Consider the following 13,695-nt stretch of genomic DNA (forward strand, 5'->3'; position numbering starts at 1 on the left):
ACATACTTGTAAACCCTACTCAGAAAGTGATCTTGCCACATTTCTTGCCTTTCCAGGGTAAGACTTTTCAAACCTGTGTACTATTTATAAATAACTGAATACCAAAAGAAAAATACTATGAACATCAGATGATCTGCAAATAACTGGCTGGCCAAGTGGCGAGACACCAAGAAAGAAGGATCAATAACCCTGTTGGCAGATCTGCCCAACCTCCTTAAAGAGCTAAGATGGGATTCACTTTATTTCCTATTACTAAATGCTTCAATCTGCCATCAGTTTGAACTGATGACACCAAGAACTAATTCAGCTTGCATAAACATCACCAACTGATTAAGTTTTTAATTGAAACTTTTGTATTATTCCTTACTACAGTATAAATAGAAAATACATTGAATAAACAATCTAAAAATATAACCTGGTAAAAGATAATATAAAACATCTTTGTCACTTGCTTGTAATGGTAACCAAGCACTTTCACATCTACTAGAGCATGGGAATCTTGTTTGAGTCAAAGAACAGGAATGACACTTGTGGAACCAAAGTAGCAGCTGAAAAGTTTTTAACTTCCAGGGTATTTTCCTTTCCTTTCGAAAGTGTCCTGTGTTCTGAGGACTACAATGAAACATGTTTTCTTCTCTTATGGACTCCTACCACAGGTTAACAGCTCACTGACATCAGTGTACCAGAAATGTCTGGAAAAATCAGTAATTTGAAAGAAAATTGCCCAAACTCATTCTAGAAAGTAAAAACGGCAAATATATTCTATCACTCCAAACATAAGTATCAATAGCATCATGTAGCATCATTATGTTAACTGCTTTTAAAGAGGTCACTGATTTTTCCTGCATATCCCAAGTTTTAACAGTAGTAATTGAAGGTATTTCCTGCACAAAAGAAGAGAAATTCATTTCAGGCAAAATATTTCATTTTCTTTTCCACAGATGTATAATCTGCAGCAATGATCTCTAATCATTAAAAGCTAAATATGTTTTAAGTTTATATAATCTTTTCTATAATTAGAAAGCTTTTCTACTACCTAGATATAAATATCACATATCAAGCAGTAATCAAGGAGGAAGTATGACCATTGAAGGAAGAGTCATTAAAATATAACGTTTTTAAATCTTTCAGTAAATACAGGCTGAGTACAAGTTTTACAGTAAATAATTTCTTTGACTTGCCAGAAGAAGAGACATATAATTAAAGTAAAACAAGGAAGCTTTATAGTAACACTCAAACTTCTGATAAGCTATTGCCACAAATACCACTAAAATAAATAGTGTTGATTTAAAATTACTGACATGGAATGTATAACAAGTACTTTCTTTTTAAGTTCAACTACCTCACTGGACATTTGGAAAGGAATTTCTTAAAATTTTATCATTGACATTTTCTGATAGAGAAGTATTACCTAAAACAAAAAGAAAAGGAAATGGTACTGTAAAATTAGATCCAAAGGAAGTAAATCAAAAAGTGTTTTGCTCAAACAGCTGTTACCAAATGCTTCTGGAAATACATACTCTTAAGAATGATATTAATAGTAGCTGCAGATGGTTTTTAAATCCATCCATCCATTACAGTTAAATGGGCTATGCAAAAGTGACGATGTGAACAAACAACAAAAAGACAGTCACAGAAGCCTACGCGCAACATCAGAAGATCCTCAGCGTGCAAAGCTCCACTCTGATGGAAGCAAAGGAACCAGAGCTCATAGGCATGAGCCAGAGTATTTGACTATATCTTCTTGGCATGGACGCTTCAGCATCTGACAAGTTCAATTATATTTCAGAGGACTAAAATAATTTATGAATTTGGCTGCTATTGAAAACTTGTGTAACTTCCAGTTCATAACCCTATCTTTACATCTTATAAATTAAGCATTATGAGAAATAGTGTAGCAGTAAAGTTCCATCTTTCTTTGTGGAGCTACTTGTTATTTTATCTTATTATGCTTACCGTAATGCATATAGCATAACACAACATTTATGCTTTAAGTCATTCTGACATTCAAAGAGGATTGACATTAATCATTTTTTCCCAGCTAAAAAAAACATCCTGCAGTACGTGGTTTGTTTGATTTGGTTTTGTTGGTGGTTCTCCCCTTGCCTTCCCGTCACCCCCAAAGGAGTAAGAAAATCAAAACAATCTCCAACTAAAATTCACAAAAAAATAAGTTTCAGCAGACATGCAGACATTCTCACAACCCATTCCTGTGTTGAGTTTTGGGGAAAGAAACATAGCTGAACATTCCATTTGTAATCCTAGAAATATATCAATATAAGCATAGTTCTCTTCAGAATACCATGACAGCAGGTCTGCTAATAAGGCAAAGTTTACAATACATTACAAGCCAACGAATCAGCAACCATTACCAGAGACAACTTATTAAAGGATAAAAGTCCTTCAACCAAAATAAGTTTTGCAATATTGCTTTTAAATAGGTTAAATACTTATTTTATTCTGTTCAGGAAGCTGTGAATAAAGAAAGGGATGTACTGCATTTTTCGATGGAGATATGAAGACCTATAAGTGAATTACCTGTCAGATTTGGACTGTAAATGTCAGAAGAAAGGCAAGCCATGAAAACAGAAACATGAATCAGACATCCTTAATTGGAGTTCTGATTGCCAGAAACTCATTGCAAGATTTTGGGCAAGTCAGGAAACATCCATGTGTCATATTCCACACCTGCATTTGGGCTGGCTGAGAATTGTTATTTATCTACTGATTTTCCCCATTGTTATTAGAAGAAGGTGAAAATGCCTGCTGGACTACCAGATAAATTTGCCAGACGAGAAGCTGATGTAAACTGATTCACCCAGGAACACACCGAGCACCTGCAGTCCCTGCTGCTACAGTGATTTCTCATGAAAGGGCATGAATAAATGGTTCATAAGCAAACAACTTAAAATGTGCATAAGTTTGTAAGTGATTTCACTGTAATCATTGGTGTATTTGAAATGTCAAGACAGTCATAAATTCCCAGTAATTAACCACCCGGACAAGCCTCATTTAAATGCAGTTATTAAATGTTGGGAAAATTAATTAAGCTCAAATGCCAAATATTAAAACTTAGATCTCTAAGTGGCAAACAGCAGCTTGTGTTTCATTCTATAAGCTTTTCAAGAAGACAGACAGAATTCTGTTTTTGAGAAGGTTTCAAATCTTGAAAACCATAGCTATTTCTCACTTCCTTAAATTTACTTTGCAAATATAAATAAATAAAAATATATTTAAAAAAAAAAAAAAGTAAAAGAAAGGCTGTAATATCCAAGGTCCTAAGAAATTAAAAACAAATTCAGTGAGTTGAGAAGAATCCTCTGGGCCCTGGTCCACGAGATTATGATCACTAAATGTGCCACCAGCCAGTATAAACCTCTATGACTCACAAGTTAAATGCTATTTCAAACAAGTCTCTTTCACAGAAAATTTCTCTTTATTGCTGTGGTCAACTCTATTAAGAAATGTTACTCCTAAGAAGCTTACAAATTCATCATAGTAACATGCAGCAATCTACAGCAAACAAGAACTTGGTGTGACCAAACAAGTCATTGTTTTTGCAAAGAAGTCATTGAACACTCATTTATTAAAGAACAGAATTCCAGATCTAGAAAACTCCCAAATCAGACTTATCCATTTTTTAAACTATTTTTTCAGGTTTCCACTTTATTTCACCTTGGTTTTTGTTTTGTTTTTAATTTTTGCTGGGAATCTGCAATGCAAGGATAGGTTGTTGCACACAGGCCAATATAATGGCTTCTTGTCTATATAATCTAATAAGTGTAGCAATCTTAAGTAATACTCACATGGTCAAAAAGAAATACTGTGCATTCTCCTGTGTTTGCTTAACTTGGTAAGAAAACACAGTTGGACAACCCACAACATATAAATTTACCAAGCCAGAGACATGTTTAAAACTTGGCCAGAGCTTTGATCCCTTAAGGAAGAAAAATAAATACATAAATAAAAAGTTTCAGCCTCATCACTATTCTCTTCCTAGCGTCAGAAGGTTTTAAGTAAATTTGCTCAGGCAATCATTTACTAAGTAGCTGGATAACACTTAATTAGATCATATTATGATCTGGTTTTTTAGATTATGCATATCAGTAAATTAAGAAGTCAAACCTCAAACTGGTAAAGGTCAGGAACTCCTTGTCATTTCCCTTTTTTGCGACCGTGAGAGGCCAAGATACTGCTCTGAGTCCAGCGCTTCCCCTCAAGGTGCTGCTTGGCCTGAGCTCTTTGATCTAAACTGAAAGAAGTAAGCAGCATCTCACCAGATTTTACCTGAATTTTCTTCCTAATCTCCATCTATCCAGAAGTTTATTCATTATATGGATAATGATCCGAGTTAGATTTTTCCAGCACGAGGAAAGAGCGTCTAACCAAATTTCCCAAGAGCTTAATAAGCATCACAGTTTAATTAGCCCATTTGTTTTTACTTATAGTTCCACATGAGATCAAGACATGCAATTTAGAAAGAAATAGAAACATCTATCTTCTACTGAACAATTCATCATCGCTCTGTGTCCTACCTCATAAGAACATTTTCAAAGGTAAAATCTCAAGTTAAGCACATTTATCAGAAAATAAAAACATTGTTCCAAATCTTCATACTACTAATCTTTAAAATATATCCAATATTATACACAGGAAAGAAAAAAATGCACCTTGGTATTATTGACAGAAGGCATTCAGTTGTCTTTGGTAAAGCAGTATGTTCGTAAGACCAAAACAGCAAAGCAAAGCTGAATTAGCAAAGAAAAGGCAGAAAATACAGTGCACAGAAAGTAGAGGGATATGTGCTGTGGGAAAGGCTCACAGAATGGAGACAAAGACGAGGAATAATGAAAAGAATTATAATGAAGAGGAAAATATAATAGAATGGAAAGAAAATGACAGAAGACAATGAAAAAATTATTATTTAAAGGATTTATGCTCATTGGTAATATCATGCATTTTTCTGGATACAATTTAAGATAGCTTTCAAATTCAGGTTATTTTACATGGGCTGGAAATACAGAACTAGAGGTTGCCTTAGAACAGTGTTTTGTCAATCTCCTTCACTTATCTTCCCTAAGTACACTCCTAGTGAAACTGTAACAAATTTTTGATGCACAAGAAAATGCCAGAAGGTCATTCATTGCAACCACTTAAAAGAACACTGAGTTTTCTTTCACAACATAATATTAAGTTTCTCTTACAAAATGGGCCATTTAGCATATTATAACAACTGCAAAGCATCTAATAAGTAATGAGAAAACAGGCTACTGTGAGTTACTGTATATTTACAGACCATTTACATCTAAGAATCTGGTCTACAGTTTCTGTAAGGAACAGGAGAAAAAAAAAAAGTGCTGAGAGCATTTGACAAAAAAAAATCCAGGATAAGTTTCAAATCCTCACACCACATTCTGCTGATATGTTCAACTACGTCCCATGATAAGCCTGACAATCTGATATGCTGGTGTTCTCTACAGAGCCAGACTAAATCCTTTATTGTGGATCCTTTCTGCCCTTCTCTCGCCCCCAAATAATTGCTTTCTTTCATGCTCTCTTCAAGAGGAATAAATAGAGACTCAGCTCAAGCTGTAATAGAAGCCAAATATTACTGGGCTTGAATCTATTTTTTTCCACCTCACCCAGAGTTCCTGTGGTAGAGCCCATTAGGAGTGCACGAAAGCAGATAGCTCAAAGCCCGCATAGTTATTCCTGGATTTAAATACAGATTAGAAATGAATGTCCTGTGGATAAATGCCTGTGAAAAACCCAAAGGAGAGTAAGTGCTTGAGAGATTAAGAGATTTACTGTAACCTCTGTGAAAGCTGAACATTTAAAGGGCAGGAATTCTTCATTTTTCAATCAGCAAATTTAAAGGGGCATAGTCATACATTATCTCAGCAACTAATTAAAAACTCCCTGTATGCGTGTGCTCATGTGCATACAGATACTTGTTTTTATAAATCAGAAGACGTATATCAGGAATGCTGGTTGGCAAAATTAATATAAATGTTAGATGTTGGTTTTGATTTTGTTGTTGTTGTTTTGTTTTCTTTTCTTTTGTTGTTGGTTTGTTTTGTTTTGTTTTTTACCAGCACTTTGGCTGGTCCTCTGCATTTATTGCTTGAGATCTCTTACTGAACTGAGAGCAAATAGCTCCTTCTTACCAGAACAATAGCTCCTCAGTGAAGAAAACTTCATATACGATGTGATTTTGTAACACTCCTCGTTTTCTGTTTGCTCAATCATTTTTACTACCTATAACTCATGGGAAATGTAAGCCTAGACATGCTGAGGAAATGCTATGAAAAACCTGCCAGATTTTACTTGTCATCTTCTGGCCCAATTCTTCCCTTTAAAGCATGAAGATTGCAAGAACACAAAAGTGTCCATGTGTACAAACAAGCAAACATCTGTTTCACACCAAAGGCCAAATAAAACAGCCACATGCACGAAGATCTTGCTCTCCAAATAAGCCCACGCCATGGATGGGCAACAGCACATATTGAGTCCATCCATTGTGTGATTAAACCTGCTCATGCTTTGCTGTTTCTGAAATTATGAACATTCAGGAACTGCAAAACACAAGCAAACCTTTGAAGTGAAAATGTGACTGCAGATTTTTGCACATTCATCTAAGTTGCTTGAGTGCCATGTATCAGAAATGGTATCCAGATCTAGGAAACTCTCACCATTCTCTATGACCAGAGACACCAGTTTGTCTATCCTTCATCTGTCCCTGTCCTACATTGTTCCCTTTCAAATTGTAGCCAAGGGTAATATTGTCATAAATATCTTTGATACAGCAAATCCCTAAGGATTCTACCAGTGGTATTCATATAAAGAATAAACACAATCACATTCTTACACATCTGATCTCACTGGCCAAAGGCATTTAAAAAAATCATGGATCAAGCCCCCAAGCATTTACTCAGCACAAACCCCTCCTGAGTTTGGCAGTAGCAGTTTCACACACCAATGAATTGGCAGATAAATGAAATATCCACCAGGGTTTTTTTTTTTTTCTATTTCTAAAAAGCCAAGGGTGTTAGGATCTAATATACCTGTGAGAATATTAGATCTTATATGTTAACAACTGTGGAACAATAAAAACTTGTTCTTTTGATCTTTATGAAGAAGAAAAAAAATAAAAAAGGAAAAAAGAAAAGCTGCAAACTTCTGAGCAGTTCTGTAAATATCATGAAAATGTGGTTGCCAGCAATTTAAGTATTAACAGGGGGGTTAGGAATGAAGCTGAAAGGGAGCTCCTTACGAAATTATTTCTTTGCAATTTAATTTGTTAGAAAACAATGTCTGCGTGGCAAGTATCACTGATAAAGAAAAGCAAGGAAGAAAAAAGGCTGCATATGACAAGTTTTTTTTTATTCCTTCATAATATTGGGTTTGTATGCATTGAAGTGAACAATATTGCTATTAGTTTATGGAAGAACAGAGTCAGAATATAAGGAGGTTATGTACTTTCACTGTGCTCTGCACAGGCCAAAAATAAAGTTTAATATACTTCTTCATTCCAGGGCAACTATTTAACACTTGGGCTTCATTCCAGGGCAACTATTTAACACTTGGGTTTTAAATAGCAAGATGCTTTAGACACATGGGTTAGAATCCCCAAAAGATATAAAGAACACTTCGCAGTTCAATTAGAGGTATTGGAAGATTGGGGGCAAAAATAAAAAAACCCACACAACAAACACACATACACACCCGCCTGTTTTTTATTAATGCCACAGAAAGATTCTCCTAAATAAAGTCTTAATATTACCATACTGTGCACTCAGCACTATTTCTAAAATACAGACACTTCAGCAGTAAAGACAGTGAGAGCACAAGGAACTCCACATAACAGCGTACAGAAAAGGAGAGAAAGACAAAGCCATACCCATGAAACATTAAGTTCCACATAATGAAATTAATAACTCTTCCTCGGTTCTTTTCTTTTCCTCCTTTTCTCCAGATAACATCTTCTGCACTCCCAAAGTGAATTTAGACCAAAAAACCCCCAACAAATCTTCATTTTACTTTTTGACACTTCCAATATTGTGTGCTATTTATAGCACATTCACATTCCTTCTGTCTCACAGAGAGATAATGGTAACAGAATCTCTATCCTGAAGACTGCCAAACATAGCAGATATAATATTACCATATAGTATTAAATAATTCCACAGGTATCATGATCTAATTAAACTAGTGATAGAAGAACAACTGATGAAACTGCAACATGACCAATATCCTATGGGTCTGTTCATACTCCAAAAGAGTTTTTTCTTGTAGAAGAGTACAAAGAATCAGGCATGTTTTATATTTGTATGAGAAAAGTTCCAAGGTTCTCCCAACTTTATATGCAAGGAAACGGATTCCTCAGAGGAAACGTGTGATTCATTGCTCAGTACTTTAGGGTCCAAATAATGTTAACTAAATTGGTATAAATCATTTTTGTGCTGAGCCAGGCAAAAAGGGTGGGTTTTTTGCATTGTATCTTCTCTCTAGTATTTATATGGGGTCAAAAATGCAATGTAGAAGTAGGTTTTCTTGAAACATAGTTCCAGTTATTAAGAACTTTATTTTTGTTTTTAAGTTGTGTAGCATGGAAACATCATTTCTAAACTCTGGATTAAAAAGAAAGTAGAAAAATCAAAATACCATGTACATTCAAAAAAGCTGAGAAATGCCATGGTTAAACTTTTAACTCTTTTCCCTGCTCAAAACCAAGCAGTTCTCAGACAAGTATTTCCTCAGATAAGGACTAAGAATTCTTTTCTTGGAGTTCCTTGAAGTAGAAGGAAGACAAAATGAGACGGTAGTAGGGCTGGGGAAATATTGGGTTTTTGCATATGTCTTTCACTTTGTCAGCCTGCAGTGAAAGAACATCCTAACTTCTGTTGGGTAATTTACACCAACCTGCTGGCACCTGGCAGAAGGAGCCCACCATCTGAGTAGGAAATACATGCACCAGGCATTCAAGTGAACATGTACTATAAATTCCATGAAATTTTATGGTAATTTCCTTAATGACTTCAAGATGGTCAGAAAGCAAAAAATGTTTTACATTCTGCTGGATTTTCAATTACTTCGTCAAACAAGACAAATAGTTGCCTCCCCTGTCCTGTAGTCTTCCCCACAGTTGTTCATTTACTCATTCTAATAATTTTCTACATTTATGTTTACCTCTGCAAGTTAATCCCATCCTATAAAAATTAATTTTCATGCCTGAATTTCCCACCAAATCATGAAAAAACACTGACCTAGCCCCATCTGAATCCTACTATCCCCTTGTTAGCCAGTCTCCTCATGCAACAGCACTGATCCCCTTTTATCCCACATAAAAGTAAGTTTGTTCAGGGGTTCGTGCCACTGTTCACAGGGGGTTGTAAAGGGCATTTTACTACTAAAGAGCAAGCTTCTCCATGGGAACCAAGGCCTTCTAAAGTTTTCCATGGGATTAAACAGTATGAGTCTAACCTCTCATATTGTTACAGTAAAAAGGTCTGGTAGGAAGCTGCTGTTGGCCTGATTACTGCCCTCAGTACGGGTAATATCCTGCCTTTCCCTTAGGCCTTCTCTGGGTCACAGTGGGTGGTTTTCAACCTCACACAATGTCAAGAGAAAAGGAGCCTTAGGCACCTCACTTCATACACAAAATAAACAAATCGAGCACATTCCAAAATCCATGCTGTGCTTTGTGTACATCTTCCTGTCTGCTCTGGTCTCAAGAATATTGTGAAATGCTTTATTATCAAAGGAATATAAAGGATGAAGCAGATATAATTTGATTTCCCACCCCCCAACTGGCCTTGTCTCCAGAAACTGCACTATAAAGTCACCAGTTCTGCCCTTTTGTGTTTGCATATGCTGCCCCAGCCACCACATTTTAATGGCATCTCATCTAAAGCAGGTGAACTGTGGAGCACAGAATGCTCTGTCAGAACAGATTTACCAGAAATCCTGTGGGTATCCACAAACAGTAAATCATGGTGACAACTCTCTAGGTAACTTTGGGGATTAGCTAAGCTTGATTACTCAAGTTTTCTATGATGACACTTAATAAAAACCCAACAGTTAGTTGGCAAAAGAAGAAGTAATATTATGAAGATTGTTCTGTAAATAAATTTAAAAAGAGTGGATGTAGGAAATGATGTATGTTTTTACCAAAACATACCAGGGATACCTTAAAAGCACTGAACAGTAACTATACCACTTCTTACAGTGGAAAAAAAAAAGAAAATTATTGCGTAGAGATACGATGTTTTAGTGACCCTAACAGCTAACATACTCCTAGAGATCTGTCAAAAGTAATAATGCCTATTCTTATTAAAGTATTGGTTTACATCAGTCATAATGTAATATGAACAGCAAAGTGTGGGAGGCTTTCTTGAGTGTATTGAATAGAAAAACATAAAGATATAAGAAAAGAAAAAAACCTTACATCGTACTGTCTAAGAGCAGGTTCTCTGGACCATAAAATCTGCAGGATCAGTGAATATAACTGAATCAGAAGAAATGCAACTCAGCTTTCCAGAGCTATTAGGATTGGGAAGCTTTGTGCCTACTGATGTTCACTTGAAAACATCATCACTAGGACTTCTGATTTGACAAAATAAACACATATGCTTTGGAAAATTCCTTTCAAAAAGAAATTATTGCCAGTCTTCAGCAAAAACACATCCACTATAATTTTCAAAGATTAAAAAGTAACTAACTGCTGACTACCATACAGGATCCACTCTGAGCAAACAGGGAGATGGCACACTGGAATTTTCTTCCAAACCAGCCCAAGAAATATCATTTTTCTAAACAGACTAAGAAAAAACTATGATGTGATTTTTTTGTGTGGGTGTGTATGTATGAATACATAACCACTGTACTCAGGAGCACACGTATTCAAATTTAACCTGACCCTCTAGTAGTCTATAAACGTCATCAATAGATTTAATATGACAGGCTGTGTGTGACATAAAAAATTTAAAAAAAAAAAAAAAAATCTCAAAAGCAGTCAATTATTTCCTCCACAAATGATTTGCACGTACATAACAGATTAAACTAACCTACAGTCCAAATTTTCAGCCTGTAGTAAAAGTAATTTATAACTATTTAAACATACATCCAATCTCACAAAGATAAAACTAAGAGACTCAATCTGTTGAAATAAAGTTTTCTGGCTTTTAAAAAATAGTGTTGATAAAATTAAAATGTTTCCTTGTTGAATAGTACTGAGTTTTCTATGTCAGCTATAAACTTATTTAATTGTTCTTTCTTTGATTATAGCATTTTTTGTTTCCACTATCTTTTAACTTAGACGGTTCATAAGACCAGAGAGGCTTGCCACTGTTCTTAAAACAATTTATTTCATAGTAGTAAGTCTTTAAATGCCAATGCTGCAATTCTGAATAATACATATTTTTCAAAGTTTGGCAGTTCCAGGGTCTTCCATTTGGCTTTCTCAAGCATATTTCATCTATTTGCGACAAGGGTCACTGAAATCAAAAGTCAGTGATAAAATCAAGTAAAATACAGTGAGTTATTATGACAATGTTTTTTTCTTAAACATTTCAAGATTTTAAAACATTGGGACTGGTCTGTTACTGATGTGTCATACTTTTGATATTAGACTACAATGACAATTCTAAATAGAGATCTATGTTTCCCTCAACATACAAAAATTACTCTTCTATTATTCCTATCTATTATTCCTAATTTAATATCATTACAGGATGTGATCTGTGAGAGGGGAAAAAACAAACAAACAAACAAACAAAATAACCAACAAAAACACTCACCACACACAAAAAAATTAAAAAACCCACAAACAAATTCAATATCAATTATAGGATCATTTTTTAAATCAGCTGTTTGATCACTCCAGCACTTAACGTGGCAGGGTCTACTGTTGACATCTTCAATGGTTTACATTGAAAGTTAATGTATTTTAAGAAAAATAAGTTTGAATGGCTATTAATGTTGGCGTACCATGAAGACCAAGTCTGTCTTAATACATCATTGAACAACATGGTATATGTTGCTATTTACTGCAGCCTTTAGCATCTTTTCTTCCCTCTGTCACCACTAACGACAGAAGAAAGGTCTAAAAACAAGACCCATGTATACTAGTACTTTTGTTCCTAGTTTCCTCTTTTAGAGGATAAGAATTTTATTCTGATAATCTAACTAGATAGACTGTAGCATGCATCAACAGCAGTTCTGACTACACTACAGGCAATTTAATGAAAAAATACTGAAAAATACTTCAACTGTTTTACATTTCAAAGCCTTTCTAAGAATACAGATTTTACTGTATTTGTTTTGCTTCTGTCAAATAACATCAGCAACTTGACATTCAGAGTAGAGTTTTCTTGGCATTTTTTTTCTTTTTAAACATATAGCTATGAAGAAAAATCCTAGCCTTTGGCTCTCTATATAATATTTCTTCTGATGTAAATTAAACAAGCAGGCTCCTGAATTTTTAACACTGATGTTTTCCCAGTGTATCTTCTACAGAACCTTAGAATCATTCAGGAAGAAAGGGTTCTCTGGAATCCATTTTGCCCAACCTTCTACTCAAAACAGAACTAACTTCAGTGTTAGGTCAGGTTGAGTTCTCAAATTCTCCACAGAATAACTTTCACAGCCTCTCTGGGCAACTTCTTCCAGTGCTTACTCATTTTTATTGTGAAGTTGTGAATGCTTTTTTTCATATATCTAATCAGAATTTCCCTTGCTGCAACTTGTGACTGTTCCCTCCTGCCCTTTCACTGTACATATGCATCTTCTCTCTGAAGTCCCCCTAGGAAACTGAAGACTGCAACAGGATCTCCCATTAGCCCTTCTCTTCACAGTAAACAAGACCAGCTTTGTCAACTTCTCTTCATGAGTCATGTGCTCCAGCAACCTGACCATCTTACCAGACCCATTCACTTTTTTTGATGTCTCGCTTGTACTGGGGGCCCAGTACTCCACATGTGATCTCAAAAGAACAGAGTGAACGATAAACACTTCCCTCAAACTACCACCTATCCTTTTGCAAACGAAGCCCAGTGTGCAGTTATGCCTTCACCTCTACAAAAACTCATGAACCACGTTCAACTTGTTGCCCACAAGGACACCCAGGACCTTTTTCACAAAGCTGTTCTCCAGCCTCTAACTTGTCTACGTTCCTCCTGCAGAACTTCACATTTTGCATCTGTTGAACTTCATGAGGTTACTGCTGGGGCAACTCCTGCAGCTTGTTGAGGTTCCTGTGAATGACAGCATTGTGATCCATCATACTAATGATTATGCCATGTCTAGTGTCACCTGCAGATTTGGTAAGTGTGCACGCCATCCTGTCACCAGAGTCACCAATGAAGATGGTAAAGAGCACTGGCCTTGCTATCAGTCCTTGGGGAATGCCGTAACCAATCACCTGCCTGTTAGACTGTGAAAGGTTGATCACTACAATTCAAAACAGATAGTTTGTCCAGTTTCTAATCTACTTTGTACTCCATTCATCCAGCCCCTATCTCACCATTTGACTACAATGATCCTATGGGAGATCATAATGAAAGCATTTCTTAAGTCAGAAAACTATAACACCATGTTCCCAAAACCAGTCGTTTCACCACAGAAGGTAATCAGGCTGGTTTTACAATGTCTGCATGTAAATCTGTGTTGGCTGTTCCAAATCACCTTTCTCTACTT

At 35.7% G+C, this 13,695-nt stretch overlaps 1 protein-coding gene across 3 annotated transcripts in view; it reads right to left on the minus strand.

Moving 5' to 3' along the window:
* ZNF385D (zinc finger protein 385D) overlaps positions 1 to 13,695 on the minus strand; it is a 428,288-nt gene that overhangs the window by 320,895 nt on the left and 93,698 nt on the right. Inside the window, exon 1 of one of the 3 annotated variants that reach the window (XM_065630230.1) lies at positions 7,901 to 7,922. The exons of the other annotated variants lie outside the window; for them this stretch is intronic. Coding sequence (XP_065486302.1) covers positions 7,901 to 7,904 — 4 coding nt within the window. The 5' untranslated portion in view covers positions 7,905 to 7,922. Of the gene's footprint in view, positions 1 to 7,900; positions 7,923 to 13,695 lie in introns of those variants that run through there. 3 annotated transcript variants of the gene reach the window in all.

The sequence above is a fragment of the Caloenas nicobarica genome, chromosome 2 (genome assembly GCF_036013445.1).
Source record: "Caloenas nicobarica isolate bCalNic1 chromosome 2, bCalNic1.hap1, whole genome shotgun sequence".
Taxonomy (NCBI): domain Eukaryota; kingdom Metazoa; phylum Chordata; class Aves; order Columbiformes; family Columbidae; genus Caloenas; species Caloenas nicobarica.